This window comes from Gambusia affinis, linkage group LG17 (assembly GCF_019740435.1).
Source record: "Gambusia affinis linkage group LG17, SWU_Gaff_1.0, whole genome shotgun sequence".
Classification (NCBI taxonomy): Eukaryota; Metazoa; Chordata; class Actinopteri; order Cyprinodontiformes; family Poeciliidae; genus Gambusia; species Gambusia affinis.
Window position 1 is genome coordinate 5,203,959 of NC_057884.1, and position 24,178 is coordinate 5,228,136.

The window sequence follows — 24,178 nt, forward strand, 5'->3', positions numbered from 1 at the left end:
CATGCTCTGCCAGGAAGGGAAAAACAGCTGAGCGAAACAGGCAGAGCAAAACTGGTATGACTGGCACATAACCACTGGTCCCACTTCCCTGTGCCTCTCCTCTGTAATAAAGTGTCATCAGAGGTCGCCTTCGACAGCGAAAAAGCCGGGGTTTGCGAGCGCGTTCTCTCTGAGCGTCGGCCGGCCTCCCTGCAGGCTGCTGTGACAGCCTTCACTCTAATTATGGCTCTGCTCCGTTTTGCTGCTCCACATAAGAAATGACAGTTCAGACGGTTCAAAGTCAAACCTGCACACAGCGGCACGAGAGCCGTGGAGCGGAAAACTCAAACAAACAAACAAACAAACAAAACATCCGTTTACTTTTCTTTTTTTTTAAAACACACTGAGAGTCTGTTAACGTCTGACAAATGAGTTGAGAGCGCTTCCTTTCCCACGAGCGAGTGTTTACAGTTGTGCTTTGTTAACATTTATCGGTGCCAACTTGCAGTTTGACTTTCCTTGCTTTGATTGTTAAGACTCGAAGGTGTTGTTTTTTCTTTTTCTTTTGCTGCAGCCAAATGTTGGAGACGACGAGAATTGTGTGATCATAGACATAAAAAAAAAACAGGACAGACTCAAATGATGCTACATTAAGAAAAACACTGACTCAAAAGACACAATTATAAATCTATTTCCATATTGTGGTACAAAGTTCACAATTGGATTGAGGTTTGGGTGTTTCAATATGATGAGTTTTCTTTTCTGAACTGACTTAACATTATAGGACTGGACTTGTCACAGTAACATATTTTGCTGGATGATAATTTTTTCCAAATTATTGTTGTTTTGAGACCATTTCCAAGTAATATCATGGTAATTGTACAATAACGTAAGAACACATTTTCAAAGATCAATAAACTTTAAATTCTAACTAACATTTAAAACTGGAATAGGAAGATATTTTAAAATATCCATAATAGATCAGCAAACGAACAGAAACCATAAATAAGATGAATTATGAAGAATCTGTAAAGAAAAATGTCCTACAAAAAAAAAAAAAAGCTGGTTGAGACCAAAGCACCAGACTGAAAACTTTAACCACCCAGCTTTTGGTAGAAAAAGAGAAAAGAGGAAAACGATAAGTGACGCAAATGGAAACCGAGCTCGTTTTAATTTATCATGCGAATAACTGATTTTTTGTTGTTGTCCTACATAGGAGTGGAAATCTTTCCTAACGTCCCGATTCATAATGCTATGATGCGATTAAAACATGCAGTTTGTTGCGTTTCCCAATATTTTCCTTTAGTTGGACACAGCCGGCGTCCGGCGTGGCACTTGTCCAAGCTGTTTATGCTTCAATACGGAGGGTGAATGACGTGACCTTGTGTTCACCATAACCTGTCCCTCTGCTGCGCTTACGCACTTCTGAGTTACACATTTCACATCAGGAAATTCTATATGCAAGGAGAAATAAATAATGAAGCGTCTCGTCGCTCAGAGAACACAGCATAGAATTAGACTGAATAGATCTGCTCTTATGGATCGGGCACATTGTCACCAATGCCCAATATGGAATTATTTTCAGTATTGGGACCGATACACATATCGAATCAGTGCTTCTCCCCTCAGCATATAATCATGTTCTCTGCATGTCTGCTCTTCACCTGTATGCTTTATGTTTGCTTTCTATTAACAATAATATTCTGTAAACATTGCAACCCTAACCTAACGTGTATGCAACAACTTTGGTTTTCAATTATTAGGCAAAACAGGAAGTAAATTATTGAACACCAGTCAAACACTCCTCACCAATGAAACAATTATTTTCTCTCAGTGCAAAGAGATGCTGCTAGTATTAAATTGGGCTTCTTATTATATGATGACATTCAATATTTGCACTGGTGTATTAGATCAAATCAAATCTTGCATTTGATCACACAGGAAGCTCGGCATTTCGCAAAAAAGAGAAGAAAACACCCAAACCAGCTCAATGCTGGTGCATGCAGCTGACTCATTTTACCGCCTGCTTCACTTGACCGTCTGTGAAAGCTGCACAGCACAAGAGGAGAACAAGAGCGAGTTGGGTGGGTGTTTCATTCTGTTCATTGATGCTGCAAATTCTCAAAAACAAGCAAGTCTTTTGAATGAGATGGAGAGATGGGGAAAAAAAAAAACCAAAAACATGCTGCAACTTTCATTTCAAATATTTAACCGTCAGCAAATCTTTAGCATGAAATGACATGAGGGGAGTTTACTGGTCTGATAGTTACCAAAACTAGCAAGGACACTGACTCGACCTGAACAGGAATATCTGAACTCCATCTAATTCATATCATTGTACTCAAAAAGGTTCTTGAAATCACTGATGGAGAAAACAAAGGATGAGGGTTAGAAATGTATCGATAGTAGTTTTCTAATTGATCACTGATATTTCAAAGCCTGACCTGCTGATCCAGATTGGCTCAAGTTCTCGCTTTAGCAGAGGGAGGATAAGATCAGTTTCACATGCAAGTATCAGCCGATCATAGATCACCCACAATTCAGAAGATCTGCTTCGATTTATCAATGAACCACTCTTATTTTTCTCTAAATATTGGTCAAATGTCAACGCCATGTTACGTATAATCTTGTCTTTCGAGCTAAATATATATTTTCATCCAAAAATAAACAGGATTTGTAACACCGGTAAGATAGTATGAACTGCTGATCGTTTTTATTCATTTTTTTTAAGTTTGACTGAAATTATAAAAAAAATATTTAAATACAGCTTCCTTGCAAAACCGATTCAAAAAATAAAAAGGTTGTCCAAGAGTACATACTGCCTTTTAGTCTGGAAAACCCGGACTCAAAGAAGACGCTTTACGAGGATCCATATTACAAGAGAAAGAAATACGTAAGACACAAGGCCAGAAACTACTAACAAACTAGTCCATAACTTAGTGGTAAATGTACACAGTCAGCCATCAGTAGCTTCCATCATTTACAGAACTTTTCTTTCCAAAACGAATCAATCCAGAATTGGTAAGGACTGAAACCATTCTTCACTTTGATGTATTGCTAATGCCCCAAATCCTACTTAGCACATGAAAGAGGAGCAAAGCATCAGAACAGAATGGGGTACGATGAGGGTAGGCTGGGGGTCGGTGGCCTTATCAACATTACATAAGCGCCGTGTCCTCTTACAGCATTTTAATGGCGGTGGATGTTTTAGAGGGCAAACTGAGGATTCTGCTTCGCGTTTTTAAAAAAATGAAAATTGGCAAGAAAACAAACAAACAAACAAAAAAAACAACACAAGACATCCACGGCTGAACGACTGTTGCTTACCTCCAGAAATGAAAGGCGTGCAGTGGGCTGCACGGACTGCAGGGGCTAGTGGGAGTGGGGCTCAAGCTTCGGGGAGTGAGGCTGTAAGTTAAATGGAGTGTAGTGAATAGTTGTCCTTTATCACATGCAGGACAGTCAGACCGCCACAAACCGCCGCCGCGCAGCTCTGACACGAGCCAAAATGAAGACGGCAGCATCACCAAGAGTAAATGATCCCTGTCAGACCAATCTAATTGTGTTTGAGGAGCAGGTTCCCGAGGCATTCGTCTGGTTTCTGCAGTGTTTGGTTGACATTGAGCCTGTAGGCTGTGCCAGACTAAAATGACAGGAGGCAATAAAGAGCACCTGTTAAAAAGGCGGAAGGTCATAAAAAGGAGGTAGAAATTTACCAAAGGTTGACGAGGAGGTTGCAAACAGAGCACTTCCTGCTTCTGCGATCGCAAGAAAAGCTTTGACCTTTACCAAGCGAGGTCATATGTTGAATCTTTGCTTCGGCTGGACTGCCAGCAGCACTGCAGAGCATTAGGTCACGCAAAGGTGAGTTACTTTTACTGCAGTGGCTTCCATTCATCAAAATGCGGAAAGAACCCAAAGCAAAACAGAAAAATTAGCTAACCAACAGCAACATGGTAATAAATGACTTAATTTAGATGATAATTTGAGAATTTTCATTTTGATTTTAGTGCGATGCTAAAGAGAATGGTGGAAATCTAAGCGTGTCAGTCCTCTCGCTGTCAGTGATTTTACTGAACGCGGTGACATGTTGCACCAACATGCTAGGCGTTATCCTGTATGTTTACCTTGAGTCAACAGATAATTTTGCTTCAGCGGTCAACATAAATAAAAAATTAGTCGCCTTACAAGTGCTGTTTTTCCATTTCTTTTAAAAGACGCAATGTTTAAAAATTACTGACAACTGGAGCACAATTTTAAAATTTTACTGTTACAGATCCACCGAGAAATTAGCTGATGATCGGAATAAGAGGATTTTCAGCTTGATTTGCTCTGAGTGACGATCAGAAATTAAAAAGAAAAAAAGTTAAACAGTCACAGAATACCTAAGCACTATCAAACTGTGCATTCAACAACACTCTTCTGTGTAGATGTTGTTAGCGAAAGAAGAAACTCAAAATTTGCCAGTTTTGGCATTAGCAAAGCGTTTAAAATGAAGTCAGAGGAAGCGCAGGAATGCAAAATACCTTTTAAATGAGAATTTTTTTCTCTGACATGTTGAGACATTTCTGTGCTCCATTCAGGCTGCAACAGACCAAGAGAAAATGCAGCATTCAGTGGATACCAGGAAGGTACTACAGGGATAACTTTTTTTTAAAAATCATTTAAAGTTTCAACTTTAATCCATTGTGGAACATGTTGGATTTGGGAATGCCGGAAGCTTACCGTCAATGCAACAATGTACATTCTCCACGGGAAAACAAGAGAAGACTAATGCTAACCATGCTAATGGCAATATAAAAGACTAATGAGCATATAAAATAACTGTTATTCCTTGGTCCCCATTTTAATTTGGTGGAACCATATTTTACAGTAACTGTCACACAAGGTCTGACATTGCCTGTGCTCTAAACCTGAATAAAATTAAAATCACTCCAACAGGAAGGCTAGAATTAATATTTGTGTTGTTCTTGTTAGATCCTATATTAGCTCTTAAAGAATAATTTGAATAAATCAAAAGCCATCAGTTGGTCAAAGCTTAAAAACATGGAGATGGGAAATTGATCGCAAGTTCTGATCGGTGGACCTCTTATTATTGTTGATGAACCGTTTTTTAATATGATCAGTATTTGCAAATATACCAAGGCAGATGATAAGTGTCAGAAAAGGAATACTGTTGGGTTTGGTCTCTCAGTATGATTTGTTGACAAAAAAAAAAAAAAAAAAAAGTCAAATACTACCATGGCAACGCCACAATAAATTAATAAAACGACGATGTTCAGTGAGCACAATTTGCTTAAACCCAAAGGTAAGAATGTGTTTGCCAGTTCTCATTGTCTCTAGGAAAAAGAAGCGAGTTGGAGCATTTTTGTTTAATGATTGAGTTACTTTAGTATTGGCCCAAAAATCTGCATAGAAATAACGTCATTCAGCAATCCAATTGGTTCAGCTGCAAAATTCAAACGCTTAAGTACGGAGAACCATGACAAATGCCTCGGTGACCCAAATAAAACATGTATTGAATCGTGCAAAACGGCACAGTCTGTGGAAAAGCTGCCATTGTGAACACACAGTCTTCAGTAATTCCCTGCTTCCCACCTTATTGATCACATCCAGGCATGTTTTTTTTTTCTCCCCTAACATGTGCGTTATTTTGTCATCACTCACGCCTGCGAATTAAGCCACTCCTTTATGTTATTTGGTCCACAAAACACACGCATGAAAACCTCAAACTGCAGAAACACGCATGCAGGCTCAGATACGCAGGCGGGCTGCTGTTGCCTAGGTGGGGAGGATCTGACATTAGACTTCCAGCTGCAGATGCTGCTGCTGCTGCTGCTAATGCTAACACAGCCTAGAGCAGGAGGCAACAGAGAAAAGACAGCAACAAATCTGACACAGAGACACATGAAGCTACACGAGGAGTCGCCTTGGATAAGAGGAAAGAAAATACTCACTCCAGCGTCAGCCCAGGAATTCTCAGTCTCTCCCGCTGGGCTTTCATGGCTGAACTGTGCTTGTTTGCTCTATTGTGGTCATGATATGAATTCACGCTGTCTGCCTGCTGCCAGCTCCCACTACCCACCCCCCCGTCCCCACTGCACCGACAAAGAGACAAACCCAGCCACCACAGTGCAATGAGACTGATTGGTTTCCTTTCCCCCCCCAAAGAAGAAGGGAGGGGGCACTACAATCCTTGTTTTGGTCTTTCCATGTTTCACCTTGAAGCTGTCAAATGAGATCCTCATATGGCAGAGAAAGGCAAGGAGGCAGGACAATACCCCTTCTTCCCTCCCCTAATACACGCCCCCTGCTCCTTAATACCACTGACCCCCCCTTTCTATCCCCACCAGCTGGTGGTGTGCTCCATGGCAGAAATTCATGCAATACACTGAAGTGCTGCTACGTGCAGTCACCTTGACAGCCGCTACCATGAGGCGCGCAGTGCACAACACAATCTCGCCACAACCACAGGGATGATGTCATCTCCGACAGAGACAACACGGCACACCGCTAACAAGTCCACATCCGCATGAGGAGCGAGGGGGACCGGCAATGGTGCAAACAAAAACAAACTTGGGGAAAACTGGAACAAAAAGGTAAAAATATAACAATTATGAGAGTATACATTGTGATGTTTTAAAATTCTCAATGTCCTATATTAGTGCAGATTTCTTTCTTTCAGATTTCTTCAATTGAATAGTTTTACCTAAACAATAAATAGATGAACAAACATGACTTGGTAGCTGTTCTGTTAAGTAACAGAAATCTTTCTTTAATAGTAGAAAATTAAACAAAACGGAATATTCAGAGTTTTGATGGTTTTGTTACTGGAGTTGATGGATTTTGGAATATTAAATGTCACCTGATAAAATGAACCATTGAGTAAATACAAGTATGTGTCAAGAGAAAACTGCACACTTTATTTAAAATTAACTTAATCAACAAATGTGTAAATGTGTATCTTAATGAGGCACATGTGCAACAATGGCACTTGACAAAATGTAATGATTACTGGTTTACAGTGTTGTGTTATTAAGACTTTGTATTTTTGTGTTTTTATGATGTGCAGCACTTTGACTTGCCTTGTTGCTGAAATGTGCTATAGAAAAACTTGACTGAAGAAGTCAAACCATAAAAAAACTAAAGTAGTGATGATTTCTGAAAATACTAAAACCTAAATAATCTGGGAGGGGGGGGAACAACAAATAAACCCAAGAGATTTTTTTAAATAAAGCTTTTTACAGATTATAATCTTAAACAGCGGCAAAGTAGAATATTAAACCAAAAATAATTGAATAAATTAACTTAAGCAGGAACAAAACATTTCTAATTTGGGCCAGATCTGGGACTTTTCTACCCAACCAACTCAGCAAAAACCTCAGAAATCTGGATCTACGTAATCAAAACATGCATTTTCACAGTTGCATGTAATGAGTGATTTGGAACGAGTTTTCCAAATAACTTTTTTTTTATATATATTGGAAAAACCATGACCTACATGCAGAAGGTTAAAGCGAGATGCTCATAAACCAATGTCAGTGACTTTAGAAATCAACCTTATTGACCTATTGTTGCAAGGCAGCAACAAAAACATGACGACCCAAATAGGTTAAGTTGCATCAACGACTCAGAGGCACATAAGCATGCTGACGTACGAGGTGCTGAATGACAACAGGAGGAGGTTGTTGTAGATATATGTATCAGAAAGCTGAGGTAAAGATAATGCATTAGTGGGAAAGAAACCAAACCTGAAGAAGAACTTTGACCTTTTGACTTTTCAACTGTATAAAAGACAATAAGCTGTAAACAGTAACCAGAGCACAAGATTGCTTAAGCACTAAATATTGAGTTCCTATCTAGCGGAACAGATCTGTGGCAGGCAAACCGTAGTACGAGTTAGAGGTTTTATTATCCCCGTTTGCTGATCAAAATTATTGAAATTTAACCGCCACAAATCCAATTAGAGGATGGAAAACTAAAACTACGAATTAATCCAAGGCGATGCAATTCAGTTCCCATTCCATCGAATGTAAATCTGGAGGTCCTTTGGTGTTTTCACACCTAATAAACTGGTAGACTTAGTTGAAATGGGGAAGAAGATTGCAACATTTGGTCCATTTTCAGCTGGTGTCATTTGCTTCCATATGAAAGAAACAAAACCCTTTGAAAAACCTTTTCACCTGTGGTGGGCGCTGCACCAAGAAATATATTAGGTAACGGCATGAAAATCATGAGAAAGAACAACTTACTTCTTCACAAAATGTAAACGAAAATGGAGAGGCGTAGATTTTAGCGATTGTAAAATATGTCTGTTGTCTGACATGATTCATGTCAGACGTGTGAGATTAAAGCTCTTATATAATCTACAGCTTGTTTCCTGATTTTGGTCTCCAGTCCGCTTGCGTTCGCATTTGAAGGGCAACTAGAAGTCACATTTTTGGAACAAATCCAGTTTAGTCCACTTCTATCAAAGTGGACTAAACAGGGCTGGTGTGAACGGACCTTCAGGCTCTGGAAAATTAGCCCAAGCTTCCCACAGTGCAAGAATAGTGAGAACTTAAATCCCCTGAGCTGCTGATCATCTCTTCCAGGTTATATCACTGACATAACCGGACCAGACCTCTAACAGTACGAAAGTCCAGCAGCTATACTCTTCCCTGCCTTTGTCTATGACAGGTGCTTCCTGTGTCACAGTAATTTCAAAAGTCCAAAGGAAACAATCAACAGATTAATCCTCAACAAACCAAGGAAGTTAATGATGCCATCAGATATCTTACGTTTTCAGTCTTCAGTTGGCGAGTGTGTTTGATTTACTGTGCAGCTGTACTGATGACTAATCTCCCGCTTCGATTTGTGCAAATCAGTGCAACAACATTACATCCTTTACACAAACACTGGGCAAAAATGTGATCATCGGGCTTGGCTGACTTGAAATATGGCTGTGAATTTGGATGCTGTCGGCAGCTGCTAAATCATTGAGCTCAAGAGTCTTTGGAGAACCCGGTGTAAACTTAATTAACCGGAGACCACAGTGATTGATGAATTTATAATGACACAACACAAGCCATAGATACAACTGCAGCAAAAGGTATGAGATGATTTCACCGCAGAATTATTAAACCAAACAAAAGTTGAGGCCTTGTTGAGCAGCAGAATTACAACCAAAACACTGATCACCTTTAAAAATCCTGAAAAATGACAAGGTATAATAGCTTGAATCAAATGGGTTTATAAAATAAAAATAATTCATTTTATGTTACAACCGACTGCTTCTGACGAAGGTAGACATGAAGGACGATGACTCAGCTGAATTTCACTAGTAAGATTCAATTAACGCGATTCATAAAACTTCTGATGACTCACTCGTAGAAGTTGTTACTCCTTTATTGTAGTAGTAAAGTTTACTAGTACTCTAACTTTATCAAGATATTTTCATAGGTTTCACAAAGCAAGCCAATACTAAAGTAAAACATTTTAAAAAGGTCCCTGTCCATATAAAAAAAAACCCATAAATCATAAGATAAGGAGCTTATTGTAAAACCAATGTTTAATTTTTAAACAACTTACAGTCACGATAAACGGATAACTCAATAAAACTTTTCCCTGACAGTGAGATACTACTGGTGTGTAAGGAGCATTGTAGCATGTTTTTAAGAAAATAACTAATAAAACACCTGAAGCATTCAGGATAATAAATATATATTCAGTGGTCAGGAAAATAAGTTGCAACAGAACAGCGTTCACACTGCAGAGCAGACCGTGATCTTAACAGCATTTTCTATCATCTACAACAACAAAACAGTGGAAGCCAATGCAGGTGATTGAAACCAACCGAGTGCGACATCATCTGCAGAGATCAGGTCAATGAAGCTCAGCTGACTGCCTCTGTTAAACTGGATGTAAGATCATCTACAGTGAACAGATCGTCTTTAAGATCCAGTTACATGGAAATCTGTTGGCGGGGAAGAGAGCAAGCCCCGAGTTTGACCAGCATCATGTTTGTGCTGATGACAGGAAATGAGATCAGAACCGATAGTCAACAAACAGATTGAGTTGTTCGACATAAAGCCAGCAAGAAAGTTCAGACTATTAATAGTAATCTGTCAACAGGAAAACATGTGTTGCAAACAAACTCCAAACACGCCAGCCTTCCCTCGTGTGGCGATGGAAAATGGAGTGGCGATGAAAACCACAATGACTAACAGATAACTGCAAAATTAAAGACACGGCGGCACCGCTCATCACGTTAATGACAGCTAATTTTCAAGAGATGGCACTCTATCACAGTAAAACCTCAGAGAGCTCAGAGAAGGAGGTAACAATTTTTTAAAAAACAGACAGGGTTTCCTTTATGGTTAGGAGAAAAGTAGAGCATTATGTACTTTACTCATATCATATCTAAGATGTTTTTACCCACAACTAAAACACTGATATCACAACAGTCACTTCTACTGTGATGTGCAAAAACCTGCCAGAGTTTTAAACAACGAGGCAGTCGTTTTTGCCAGTCATCAGATTTGTCTCATCACGGCTGTCTTGCATTTATTACTATGGTTACCAAGGTCACTTTAGGCTCTGGCACGCTAAATATAAACGAGGAGCAGTGAGTGTTTTCACTGCAGCATGTAGTGGAGGGTCACCTCCAATAGAGTTGCTGAGGAGGCAGCAAAAGCACAAAGGATCAATCAAGAATTAGTTTAGTCATAAAATGTAGCTCAATTGATCAAGGTGCAAGTTGATCACGTTTTCACGTCTGTATTTTACTCACAGAGAAAGAAAATGTAACTTTTGACGGTTTTTGCACTTTGGTTTATATTCATTACTTTTAGTTTATTTCAGCTTTTAAAGTGCCAAATAAATGACAGGTCATAAATCAGCTGAATACGAACCAGTGTACAGTTGAAACTATGTAAAATAAAGTTGTGAAGCTCTTTTTATTGATAAGAGGAGAAAACATCTTTTTTATCAAGAAGATCTGTGACAAGGTAGAAATGACTAATAATAGGTTAAGGAGGCAGATCGCAGCAATAAATAATAATAAAAAGAAGGTATTTATTTTGTATTGTTAAGCTAATAACATTGCAAAAAAAAAATATTGTGAATGTGAACGAAAGATGTCTGAAATAAACATTTTTAGATCAATTCCAGGTGAGTTGCAAATTTTTGCTGCATTTTATTTGCTTTCAAATTTTTATTTGTAGAAATTTTAAAACATGTCCACTTTACAGGGATGCAGTATTTTGTGAAACCCAGTACTTCCCTATTTTGTTGACTTTTAAATTCAACAGTGTTGACCGTTAAAACCTATATATATATATATATATATATATATATATATATATATATATATATATATATATATATATATATATATATATATATATATATATATATATATATATATATATATATATACATGGAACGACACAACCAAGTGGCAGGCATAGTGTACAGAAACATCTGTGCAGAATATGGACTGGAACCCCCAAGATCAAAGTGGGAAACACCCCCGAAGGTAGTGGAGAATGACCGAGCTAAGATCCTGTGGGACTTCCAGATCCAGACAGACAAAATGGTGAGGGCGAACCAACCAGACATAGTCGTGGTGGATAAACAACAGAGGAAAGCCGTTGTGGTGGATGTGGCAATACCAAGTGACTGCAACATCAGGAAAAAGGAGCATGAGAAACTAGAGAAATACCAGGGCCTAAGGGAGGAACTGGAGAGGGCCTGGAAGGTGAAGACCACAGTGGTGGCTGTGGTCATCGGGACCCTCGGGGCAGTCACCCCCAAACTGGAACAGTGGCTACAACAGATCCCAGGAACAACATCAGACATCTCAGTCCAGAAATGTGCAGTCCTAGGCACAGCCAAGATACTGCGCAGAACCCTCAAGCTCCCAGGCCTCTGGTAGAGGACCCGAGCTAAGAGGAAGAAGAATCACCACCCGCGGTGGGTGAGAAGGGAATTATATATATATATATATATATATATATATATATATATATATATATATATATATATATAGTGGGAGATTATAACAAGCTTTCCAATAAGCTACACATAAAAGCAAATTCATCTGCTTTTATGGTGCCTGGAAGTGAACTGATTGGCTCTTTGAACCACCCCAACATTCACAAGACTTCCCTACATCAAGCTGGATTGGACTGCTTTTTCATTTGGCCGTATTATAAAGGCAGACACAATGTGAGTGTTTTGTGAGATATTTCTTTCGCAGCTCCACAACATTTATAGGTCAAACAGGGGAAATGAAAAGGAGTGCACATGCCCAAGCAACTCAGTGTAACCCATGGATCTCTCGTGTGGCATTAATAGTGGTACTTACAGACTGCCTCTTCTGGGAAGACTCAGCTCCTTCTGCAAACACAAAGAAAAATAAGGCATAAGTAAATGAATCAAAACTCATGAAAGTTTAGCTCAACAACATTTTAAAAAATGCTAATGGGAAACTCCTTCAAGATGGATCGACAGTCAAATTGTAGAAAATCAAGTGAATTTAAGGCCGAGTTTGTTTTGATCTCCATCGTTTTGTTGCAGAAACAGCTTCACTGTCTCACAAATAAACGATACGAAAGGGAGAAACTGTTTCATCTACACCCAGGAAACTGGGAACAGTAGTTACCCTGCCTCCATCTGGGTATCAACGCGTTTTTCCCTTAATGCAACGGCTGAAGAAACATTATTGTTCTTACATGTTCACATAATAAACAGTTCCACTTAGTTTAAATCTGGAATGTATTTGTCAGATATGTGCCAGTGTTTCAACCTGCAAAATTATGAGACATGTTTGAATTCATGCAGCTTTCCAAACCGCTGAAAGATGGTTCTGCAGCTGCAGAATCACAAGATCGGGTCGAAAACAGATCAGGAACCAACAATGCCCTCCTTGATCTGCAGAGATTACCCGTTTTCACAAGCTTGTTGCATGAAAGTGTAATGCTATTAACCAACTGTGGTAACTAAAGCTATAAAGTGAGCTGTTTTTCTTAAACTTAGTAAAGTACGAGTTATTCATCAGGAAAAATAAAATGCAAAAGGGAACCACGTCTGAAAAATGTTTTTTAAACCTAGCTGGTATCAGAAATCAAACTCATTTGTATTCCTTAATAAATCTGTAATGCAATGATCTTAGACATTGGGGTTCAACACTCAAATTCCTGCTGTTTTTTCATTTTAATCATGCATCACTAAATAATTTTAAAGTTCGAGTTTTCTGCACTATTTGGAGTGTGCAGGAATGTTTTCTGCCTCTATGAACCTCTACTGGTGCACTGTCAGTCAGCAGGCTGAAAGAAAGCCGCTTTATTTTTTTTACCTCACTCATTAAAAGACTAATTACACCGCTTAGAAATATACTCAAAGATAATGTTTTAAAACTCGACAAGCTGCGAGTGACATCTCTAATAACCAGACGACTCTAAGCTAGCTAACGTGGCCAAACTATTTGGATAACATGAGCAAATTGATACAAGATGTACATTAAATATGTTTAGTAGAAAATTGTTTCAGATGATTTCTGAATTTGCTTAAGCCAGTGTGTCCATTTATCTATAGATGTTATATACCGTAACTAAGAACCAAAATCCTGTGTTTCAAGAGAAGTTGTCCATTTTCTGTATTAAGAGCAACTTCTATATGTCTATGTGATGTCAAAGTGGTATTAATACATTAAGTTATAAAATACTAGGCCTATTCTCATTATGAATGGTCATTATTAAGAACAACTTCAGAGACCAATCTAGATCTATAAAGAGAAATCTCAGCCCAGCTGGGAAATTTCTTTCAGCAAAATGATTTCAGGATTTCACTAAAATGTTACTGTGCTAAAGGTGTAATTAGCTCAGACCATGTGAGTGATCAAGAGAGAGAACCATGAGGTCATTTAAAACTCAGCTCTAAATTTGTCTGTCCTTCAAATTACATTTGGATATGAAAGAAATCTGGAGGAAAGGGAAAGAAAAAGTGTTGGGTTTGATACCTGCGACCTGTGCTATTCAGCCAAAACTGTCATAAAATGTGGTGAATGAGGTGGTGAGGCAAACATGGAGGACCCAGGTAGAACTGTGCGGAAATGATGATTTTAATGCAGTCCAAGATATAAAGTCCAAAAACCCAGGCAGCACAGCTGAGCGGAAAGCTACGGCTCAACACTGGTAGCAACAGGGCAAAGGAATGGACAACAGAGACGAGACACTTTGGACAAGGGCCCGACAAAGACACAGAAACACAGGCGGCATTAAAGACATGAAGGGTAATCACAGAACGAGACACACCTGGGAACAATCAAGGGGTAGACAGGACAACACGGAGACTCAGAAAACACAGAAACCTAAAACACACAGAGAACTCAAATCAACACAGAAAAAAAACAACACAATCCTGACAAAAACATTATTAAAGTGCATCACAGAACATATTTATTTAGAGCAGGGTTTAGTGCCAGTTCTCTCCCTGGTTTAACGCACCTGGATCAAACGACGGCTCGTTAGAAGAACACTGACCTGCTGAAAGGGTTGTTGGTGCCACCAGGGAGAGAACTAAAACACGCGGGATGCCGGCCCTCCAGGACCCACTGTGGGGACCCCTGCTTTAGAGGATGCCAGATGACAAATATGTAACACGCATTACACCACTAATGATACTGCGGCTGCTACAGCATCTGTTAGCATTCTAGCAAGTCAAAGACGACATGAGTCACGAGGAGACAAGTCACTGGAGCCATATGTTGATCTATAGAGTCCCTCCTCCAGACTTCACACGTCTGCTTAGTTTCTGCTGCCACAGCACTTCTCTGTGCGATCTTTAGAGAAACAAATACCCAATGTCTGGAGCCGTTTACCTTGGTGACAACAAACGACACTGATTAGATCAGTGTACACTGGCTTTCCCATCAACAGACGGAGATGAGCGGCCTCCTTTGTCTTGAACGTTGTAGGACATGGAGCTGATGCCGTTTGTACAGTCAGCAAAAGCAGCATTCTCCCTCTGGCATCAATTAGGACGCAACGTCCGACTCCTACTGCTTCCATGACAAGACCAAGGGCCACTCATTGATATGCAGAAGATGCCTTGAGAGACGTAGTTCAATCACAGCAGTCCTCATCAGAGTGGAAAACATTTACATAAGGTTAGAGACATTTTGTAATAAGTCCAGTGTTTTCCCCTCTGATAGTTAGAGCTAAATGTGAGGTGGACCTAATGAAGCAAAACAATAGGATAGAACATCTAGTTTTATCTCTAGTGACCAACTTAGTATTTTAGTGAAAATAAACAACTTTAACTGTAAGAACTAGATAGATACATTTATCCAAATGGTTTCACTTTTATGCATAGCAAAGCTTTGGGCTTTCAGAAACTAACTACTTCCATAACAATGCAGCTCTATTTTAAATTAAGCAAATATTAAAGCCCAGCGGGAAATTACTGATCTTGTTCTTGAAACGTCTTTTCTTTTAAAAGCTTGCTGTTCATTAAATTAACTTTCACATTTGACATGGTTCAGCAATAACAACCCAACATGGCAAACGTAAGAAATAAATTATAGATCAGCTCTGAATCTTTATTTTAAAAAAAACACAAAAAAAAACCCTCAAACCTTGAAGGTAAGCAGGTGTTTTTAAAAATGTGATAAAAGGCGATCGCCTGCACAGTGGACTGATTACTTCAACAACAACTCGCAAGCTGCGCAGCATGAAATCACGTGGCTGTTGCTCATCTCTAGGTGGGAAAACCCAATCGTCACCCGACTTCTTCATTAGAGCAGTGTGAGAGTCGGTTGCCTTCATTGTGAAGAGAGACACCAGTTGCTGCTCTGCTGTTCATCTAGCTTTTTAAAAGAAATATGTTTTTTCCTCAAAATTCAAACATTAGCTTGGCCTGAAATAGCTTCAGATAAAGAAAGGGCTTGTTGCTAAATGGAACACTGAAATCTAATTTCACAAACATAACAATAAGAAGTCACTAAAAATGTAAGTGGCTTGTTGAAGCAGTTTGTTGCTTTCAAAGCAACAAAAAGTTACAACATTTTTTTATCTATTTTGAGGGTGCATTCACACCCGTTTAGTCCACTCTAATCGAATTCTAGTTTTGCTTGCTTGGGGAGGTGCGCCATCACACTCTGATAACCCCAAAAAAATTGAACCCAGGCCAAAAAACCCAGGTCTCCATACAGCTGAAGTGAACTCCGGGACGGTTCGAATCCATATGTGAACACCAAGCAAACCAGAGATCACTCCAAATATGAGAAGAGGACTACATTGCAGGGATTTCTGGGTAAATACAGCCAAAACAAACTTGTACAAAAGGCGCTAGCGAGAGAAATGGCTCGCGGTCTTTTAGACCAGAAAAGAAAGTCTACATCCGCTTCAATTGGACGCTACTCCATTTTTGTTTGGAGCTACACTGTAGCCGCAGACGTCTGCCCCGGAGCAGAATCAATCGGCGCCATCAGAACCTCTGACCACCACCAGCAAGCAAAGCAGGTCAAGTGTCGTCCCAGTAAAACAACCATAAAGTGAGTAAGAAGTCAAGCTCGCCTCTTACTAATTTCTGAGCCACTGTCGTCTCGGTTGGAACTTCAGCATTCTTAAAAGGTCAATATTATAGAGTTTGAGTTTATTTTTTTGAATGTTTTCTTCCTCCATCTTCCAGGGTGTTTTTTTTGTTTGTTTGTTTTGTTTTTTTAAAATCTGAGACCAGAATTTTGCCTTATTTTTTTGCCATGAAAAATCTACACAACAATCAACCCGAGTAAGTTTATTTCTTCCTTCTGTAGAGCAGATCCACTATATAGACAGGTTATTGATCAACTGGTGCAGTATTACATCCCTCACACTGACCTTTTAGACTGTGTGCTGCTGTGGATGTTTCTGAAAGCCCTGTTATGACGTTGCGTTTACTGGCTTATGGGTTCTCCTGACAAAAGGTGTATTTTCCTGGCAGAGAATAAAATTGTCTTTAGCCTGAAACTGTAGCCTTTCCACATAGAGTATAGTGAGAAGAGAAAGGAAAAGTGTATCTGGAAAATGAGGAATGCCTTTAAGATGTTTGAAGGTACATGCACATTTTCCTACATAGAAAAACCCTCTAGCTCTTTGGTCTTTGTTTGGATCTAGAAAACCTCTATTTTACATTCACCCAGCAGGAATGGGAATATGTGTCATTTCTCTGCTTTAAATGACAGAAATTAGAGCATTTCTATGCCATTTAGTTTTACGTTTTGTGTTAATTAAAATGCAAAACCTGATTGCAGTTTCATAAACCCAGATGACTGCTGTGCTGCACGTTTTTTTGGGGGGGTGGGGGGTTTGCATTATGTGTCATTTTCTCTTCAACAAAACTCCTCCAGTTACCTTTTCTTCCATTTGTCATTTGGTTATACTTGTGAGAAAGTGGCAGTGATTGTTACCATAGAAACTGGCTCTTAGCTCGCCAGGGGGCAAGTTAAAAAATATATATTTTGGCTCTTTTTGTGTGAATGTTTCCGTCTTAAAAATCTGAGACCAACAACAATGGAACAGCAAGCTGCTAATCGGCTGCTTTCAATTCACCTTTGTATGTATTCTACATTTAAGGGTTTTTTTTTTCTCCCTAATGTTAAATTTATTAGAATTAAACAGAAAACTTTGTATTTTCATTTCAAAAATCCAACATACCTTCTAGATGTTAAACAATAAAAAAAACTGCAAGGGTCGTTAATTTTTAAATTCAAGAGCCGACATCTTAAACTCGTCTTTATAATCAACAGGACACGCAACATAAATATTTCTCTTACAGTTTATGATTCTCCACGTTTTTGCAGAGCCGTCAAAAAGCCAGAGCAAAATTTGAATAATTGCGCGACAACCTTTAATGTCTGGAAAATGTCAGGCGGCGTAACAAACCAGTAATGACAGCACTCGGGCGCGCTCAATCACCAGTCTGTCTGGTAATCTGTATTAGACGACAACTGTTCCACTGTTAACCTAAAAGAGTGTTTTGTTCCACAGGGTAAATGTCAATGAACGCCTCGCAGCAACAACATTTCATCGCCAAGACTCCACATCAAAGCAGTGCTGCTGTAAAAGGCTACAAGTAATGCTTCATTAATAATTCCACTTGATTTCTTTTGGAATCTGGAGCTCAAGATCAAAAGTGGGTTTTACTTTGTTTGCAGCTGACGGGAGAGGAAATCCCCATTCTCATCAGATCTCCGCCTTAAATGACAGACCGGGTGCGGATGGCCAATCCCCTCTCGACTTTGTTGTTTTATTCATTTGAAATTATGGCTCAGAACAACTAGCAGGCATCGCTAAATAACATGTAAACAGCGTACATGCTGATTGAAAACCATCATTTGATGGCTGATAATGGAGCCTTAGGCTACACGTCATTTTTAAAGTGAGGTTGAGTTTTGAAATAGTCAGCATTTTAGGACAACTGGCGGGAGGCGAAGAAACAAACACAGGATGATTATGTAAACTACCGGGAGCAGCCGGAGCTGAGAGGCAACGATGCTAACCGCTATCCCACTCGTCTCGCACTTACATTATTACGACGGTAGATACAGTCACGACTCAGAGCCACAGGCCAAATCAAAAGCTAAATCCAACTGAGAAAATTAAAAAAGCCAAAAATATTTCGTCTCTGGTTGTGTAAGCATCACGCAAAAGCCTTGCAGCTAAAACGACAGCAAGAGTATCGCTTTCACACACCTGCTGCATTTTGTGTTTAGTCTATCACCTACAATTGCAATAAAATACAGAAAGCACCTTTACTTAAGCTCTAATCCGCATTCTAACACAATGTTACAATACTTCAGGTTCAAGTTTGGCAATCATGTAGCACTGATTAAAAACCTAATGATGTAGCTGCATGAAATGAAGCCATGTTGGAATATCTTCGAGTACGACTTGAGGGAATTTAGAGGAATATGAAGTCATTACACGTTCTCCACTCCTCTTAGCGCATCTTGATTTCTCATCTCGTCTGGGCTGTGACTTCGAGAGATATCCCAGAAACATTTCTTGAACGATATTCCGCATCTAAAGGCTCTGAGGAGGATGGAGGAGACGGGAGGCTCCCCACCCACAAGATACTGTCACACTCACCGTTATGCTCATAAATACAGCAACTGGGCTGCAACAAAAACAAAGGAATGATGCACCTGTTCCACAGGCCCACTGGGACGCCTCGTATCGTCAAATGGCTCAACTCGGACGCACTCCAGCCTTTTTCCTCTGATAAAATGAGCGAGTCACACCTCAAGCAAAGCCTTCACAAATGGTTTCCTTTTACATGGTTAAAACTAACAATTATTTTCCGTAATCGATTACTCTATTGATTATTCGGACGACTAATTGATTAATTCGATTAAAAGGTTAAAGTTAAATGAAAAGCCATTTACGTTTTCTACATTAATAGATGCAAATAATTAAATTCCTTTTTTTTTAAATAACACTTTATTGCATACAGAGACTTTTTTTTTTGAGTGAACATTTGATCGTTTTTAGATTAGCTGAGTAATTTTTGCATTAAGCAGTTAATAATTTGATAGAAAAAGATGCTTAACAGGAGAACTTGATTTTTACAGAATTTGAACTACGTGAAGCTAAACCTATGCCAGTGGGATTTCTGAGTAAAACAAGTTTTTAAACATATTTTTTTTTTATCTTAAATTACAAAATATAGACACTTATTTACAGTTTTGGCTTACTTACTGCTCTGAATATGTGGTTCTTGCAGCAAATGACCTTTTTTTTTTTTGCAATCTATATATTCCAGTTAAATATTACCTGCTGAATAATCAATTAATCTTGATTAATCCAATTACTTGTTTCAACTGCAATGGTTTAGTTTTTTAACATTAAAAAAATTATCTACACCGTCTACACTTTAACAACTTGATCCATTTTCTTTTAGCTGATGAAGAGAAACTTTTTTTTTTATTTGAAGTTTTATTTACCTTGTTTTAACATAATAGCAATTTTCCATTCATTCTATGAAAAGAGGTATTTAACTAAGAATCCATTCACAGGGTTGAAGATTTAAATCAATAAAATAGAGAGTAAATTACCTCTTAATTTAATCAACATTATCTAATAGCTTATTGATCGTCGCATACCTGATGCTTATCTAAAGAAAGAGTAAAGGTTAGTGAGAAAAGCTAAAGTGGATTCTCTCCACGACTTGCTGAAATCGACTGATTTAAAGCTGCATGATTTCCCCAAATGACACTGAAAAACAGCAAATGATCCAACCTAGTTTTATAAAAATCAGTGACAACATGCACCGCCCGCCTGACGTTAAAGTCCCTTCAGATTGAAGTATGGTGTATTGATTTTTCTGCAACCAGTTTAAAGTATAAACCAACTCAGTATAAAGCAGACAGAAGCCCACAGATGCAGTCAGAAATATTTTCTGATCCAATCTGCTCATAAAATCAGCTCTTATATTTACACGACATGCTTTCTCATCCTTCAAATGGTGCCACTTTTTTTTACTTTCCACTGAAGCATTCAACAATCATCATCCGGTCGATGCAGTGTCCTCATATTTTTGGTTTTTCAATTCATTTTAAGATTAAGTAATTGGCCATAAAAATTAAAAAAATAAAAAAAACACAACCAATCTTTAGGCAGGTTATGGGACTGCTTGACCCCATATGATGTGGAGTAATTTAAAAACATAATAAATAAATAAAGATTTTCACAAAGAGTCATAAAATGTACCAATGAGTCCGTGGATAACGAATCCAATTGTTGAACAGAATTTCATAAAATCTTAAAACTGTGTTTTAAAAAGAAATGTGACGTCCTAAACCTGCCCATCGGAAATGAATAATCCAAATTCCTTCCGCTATCTAAAATAATAATAATAATAACAATAATAATAATAATAATAATAATAAAGAGATATGATGCAACAAGATGATGTGAAGTTTTTAAAACCAAACTTGGGTGACGGTTTCAGCTTTCCTGTCAAAGTGCAGAACTGAAATGCTATTTATTTGATATTAAAATGCAATTTTACAGATTTTGAATTTGCCTGTTAAATCAGTGGTTACTAAAGTATATGATGCATAACATTAATAACATAATATGAAGGAATATTTTAATGAATTGCATAAGTGGGTTCAGTGATGGGCCTGAGTTGAAGCAGACAGACTTCAGTATTCAAATGTGTGACTCAAACACTGAATAATCAGTCAAATTGTTGAGCTGTTTTCCAAATGTTAAGATTTGTTTTTGGCAGAAACAAAATAAACATTGAGGACGAATGTCAAAAGACAAAAAAACAACAACAATAATTTCTACATCTCTCCAAAATCTCAAACACAGTGACATAATGACAATAATTAGCATAAAGCGCTTCATGCGGTCTATATATTCAAAAGAAATAAACTAGAATGTGTTCATGTGTTACAACATACATAGTGCCAGAAAAATCTTTTCCCACTGAAAAGCCAACAACAGAATCAATACGTGACATTTTACTCACCATTTATTAAAAATGTGTGAACTTGAAGGCCAGCACACTTTATAATAAAATTCTCCTTGCCAATGGGGTTGTGTTGATAAAAACTGAGGGAATTCATTTTATTTTAGCACTAAGAGGCATTTCTCTTTTAAGTGCTCACTGCGGCTGGTTGGCTGAACGTTTGATGGGACAAAATGCTAACGAGAGAAGTGATGCACTAACTCAGACGACAGCCGGCGTGAGCAGCTGGAGATGAAAGAGGAGCGAGGAAGAGAACAACTAAAAGACATCTATAAACATTCAGCTTGAACATGAGCTAATGCACAGAGCCCACATGTGTTAAGTCGGGCCAAAAGCAGACTCTGATACTGCAATAAAGACACTAACAAGTTCACTGAAATTCTTACAGATTAAATGTTTGGGCTCGTGTACAGTAGCCAATTTGCGTTAACTCATCTCTAGATCTGTAGAAAAGACCAAAAAAAGGAAAAAAAAACAAACAAAAGACTTTGCTCTATGCTTGAGTTTTCAGATGTAAAATATACGACCAGTGGACACACAAGTCAAAAGCTTCTGGGCAGATCAGATCAAGTCTCTTCAAAAGTAAATTAGACCAGACAAGAGAGGCGGTTCCTGACATCACCACCAGAGGGTGCTGTTGGACACAACTTTAACCCCCATCTGAGAGCATCTTTTATACATTTCTGCATGCAATTTTAATCAGAAGAAACCTCTTCTGAAACAGGAAATTTACACTAACACAAAAAGGGAGAATGCCTTTACTCGTTGACTGAATTCCAACATTCGTTTGGCTTTGTGAGAATCTGTAGCTTTGTGTTTCCTTAGACACAACATTTCTGATTAGCTTTGCTTGATAAAAACTAATAAAAATCCACGTCATTCCGACCCCCTTCACAGCCGTACTTTGAAATGTTGCTCATCCTGGCAGAAAGTCGCCGCTTAGCACAAGAGCACTTCAGCAGAAAAGCTGCTCCTCTTCAAACTAAAGAGAGCCATTTCCCTCTATCGACCTCTCCGTTTGTTCTTTTCTTTGCCGGGTCAGAAGTTTGTCTTTTGTCAGAAGGCAAAATGTCACAGCTTTCACTGTCATGTGAATACACCCTTTTAGTAATATGGACAAATTTACGCACAAAACTGAAAAGATCTCAAAATGTGGTGTTAAAATTATTTATGTTGTGTCAGACTACGCCACTCAGTTGTTGTCACACAAGCTGCTCTTGGAGATGCTGTGTAGCAGCTCTAGTCTGAAATACTTTCTTCTTTAATGAGACAGTGTTTGATTGATGCTGAGAGTAAAGTAAAATAAAACAAGAGCTGCTCGTGGGAGCTTCATAATTAAGATGAAGGGCATGCATGGAAGCTTTTTGGTACAGAAACCCTAAAACGGATATGAAATGTGGAACGGTGTCACGAAAAAAGGCACTATGGAAAAATATTGGACATAGCAAAGCAAAGCTAAAGGTTTAATGTTTTAAACAGAGTTAAATTAGACATTAATGCAATGTATGAACGTATTTACAGAAATAGAGGGTTTCTGTTAAAGAAAATTAGACATTTGAAGTTTTTTTTTTTCTATACGTCCTTCAGTAATCCTTTTAAACATTTTTGACAGTAAACATTTTTATGCCAAATTTGAATTGCGGTTTAATAAAGCAAGAAGTTTTGTTTAAGAACAAGGTGGTAAAACCTAGAAATATTTATGTGTAGTAAATATATCTCATATTCCCCTTTTAACAACAGGAAAATAAATGGCAATACCAGTTTAATGTTTATCTTTATTATTAGCAAGCAGAAGCTTGTAAAAAATTCACAGTAATACTTTGACCAACTTTGATCAAGATTTCTTTGTACAGTACAGAAGTTAGCCAGAAAAAAGATTGTTATGTTAAAAACATTTTGAATTTTGTCTCAGTCTGAGCTGCTGTAACACAAACATAATAAGCTGTTAATTAAACTACATAAAGAAAGAAGCTTTAAATGGCACCCTAGCAACAACACAGCTAAAACAGGCCTGGTTTTATCCTTTGTTTCTAAACTTATCAGATTCGACGCAAACCGTTGTGTTCTGGATCAAATTCACATCTTGCTCCATCAATTTATTGATAATTTGACTCATTAAATGCCGCATCTGCAATGAGAAAACCTACAAACAAATCCGCTTTCGTATGCATACACTAATACAGAGCAGGTCACATGACAAAGACAAGCCGGGAGCCGCAGCCAATACAGTCTCCATCTCTCTCTGTGAATGCCTTTTGTATAGAAAAATAGAATAATAATAAAATTGTAAAGATTTATTTTAAATGGTGCCAGACAGCTTACAGGTTAGAATTATGGTTGCAGTGGACAAATCAGACACATTAAACAGACAACAGGGATCAAAAGTTAAGAGCGGTCAAAGACTCAGAGCGACCATTTAAACAAGACCTGGACTGATCACAGATCGTCAGTTCTTTATTTTTCTAAATCTATTTTAGCCAAATATTAGTAATGAAATTTGTTCGCCATAAACGCAAACAGCTTGAAAGTAAAAATGTTCATACGACTCCAGGCACCGTCATAGAAAACAATAGCAAAAAAACTGAAATGGTAATAAAAAAAACAATAGCAGGAGATGAAGCAAGCTGAAATCTATTTTGATTACAACAGAAGTTGTAAAATCATAACATAATACTTTGACCAACTTTAAATCTTAATG

The 24,178-nt window shown here is 38.3% G+C and overlaps 1 protein-coding gene and 1 long non-coding RNA gene across 7 annotated transcripts in view; one reads left to right on the top strand and one right to left on the bottom strand.

Annotated features, from left to right (window-relative positions):
- The window catches only part of mast4 (microtubule associated serine/threonine kinase family member 4), a 101,809-nt gene that overhangs the window by 36,223 nt on the left and 41,408 nt on the right, over positions 1-24,178 (bottom strand). For 3 of the 6 annotated variants that reach the window (XM_044095847.1, XM_044095845.1, XM_044095850.1), the window contains one exon: positions 12,329-12,360. In XM_044095847.1, the coding sequence (XP_043951782.1) occupies positions 12,329-12,360 (32 nt within the window). Of the gene's footprint in view, positions 1-3,306; positions 3,388-5,936; positions 6,079-12,328; positions 12,361-24,178 lie in introns of those variants that run through there. The other 3 variants (XM_044095844.1, XM_044095843.1, XM_044095849.1) reach the window with 2 other exon arrangements.
- On the top strand, positions 6,358-23,217 carry LOC122819264. Its single transcript, XR_006368581.1, has 3 exons — positions 6,358-6,578; positions 17,991-18,075; positions 18,158-23,217. It is a non-coding gene; the product is annotated as an uncharacterized LOC122819264 (long non-coding RNA).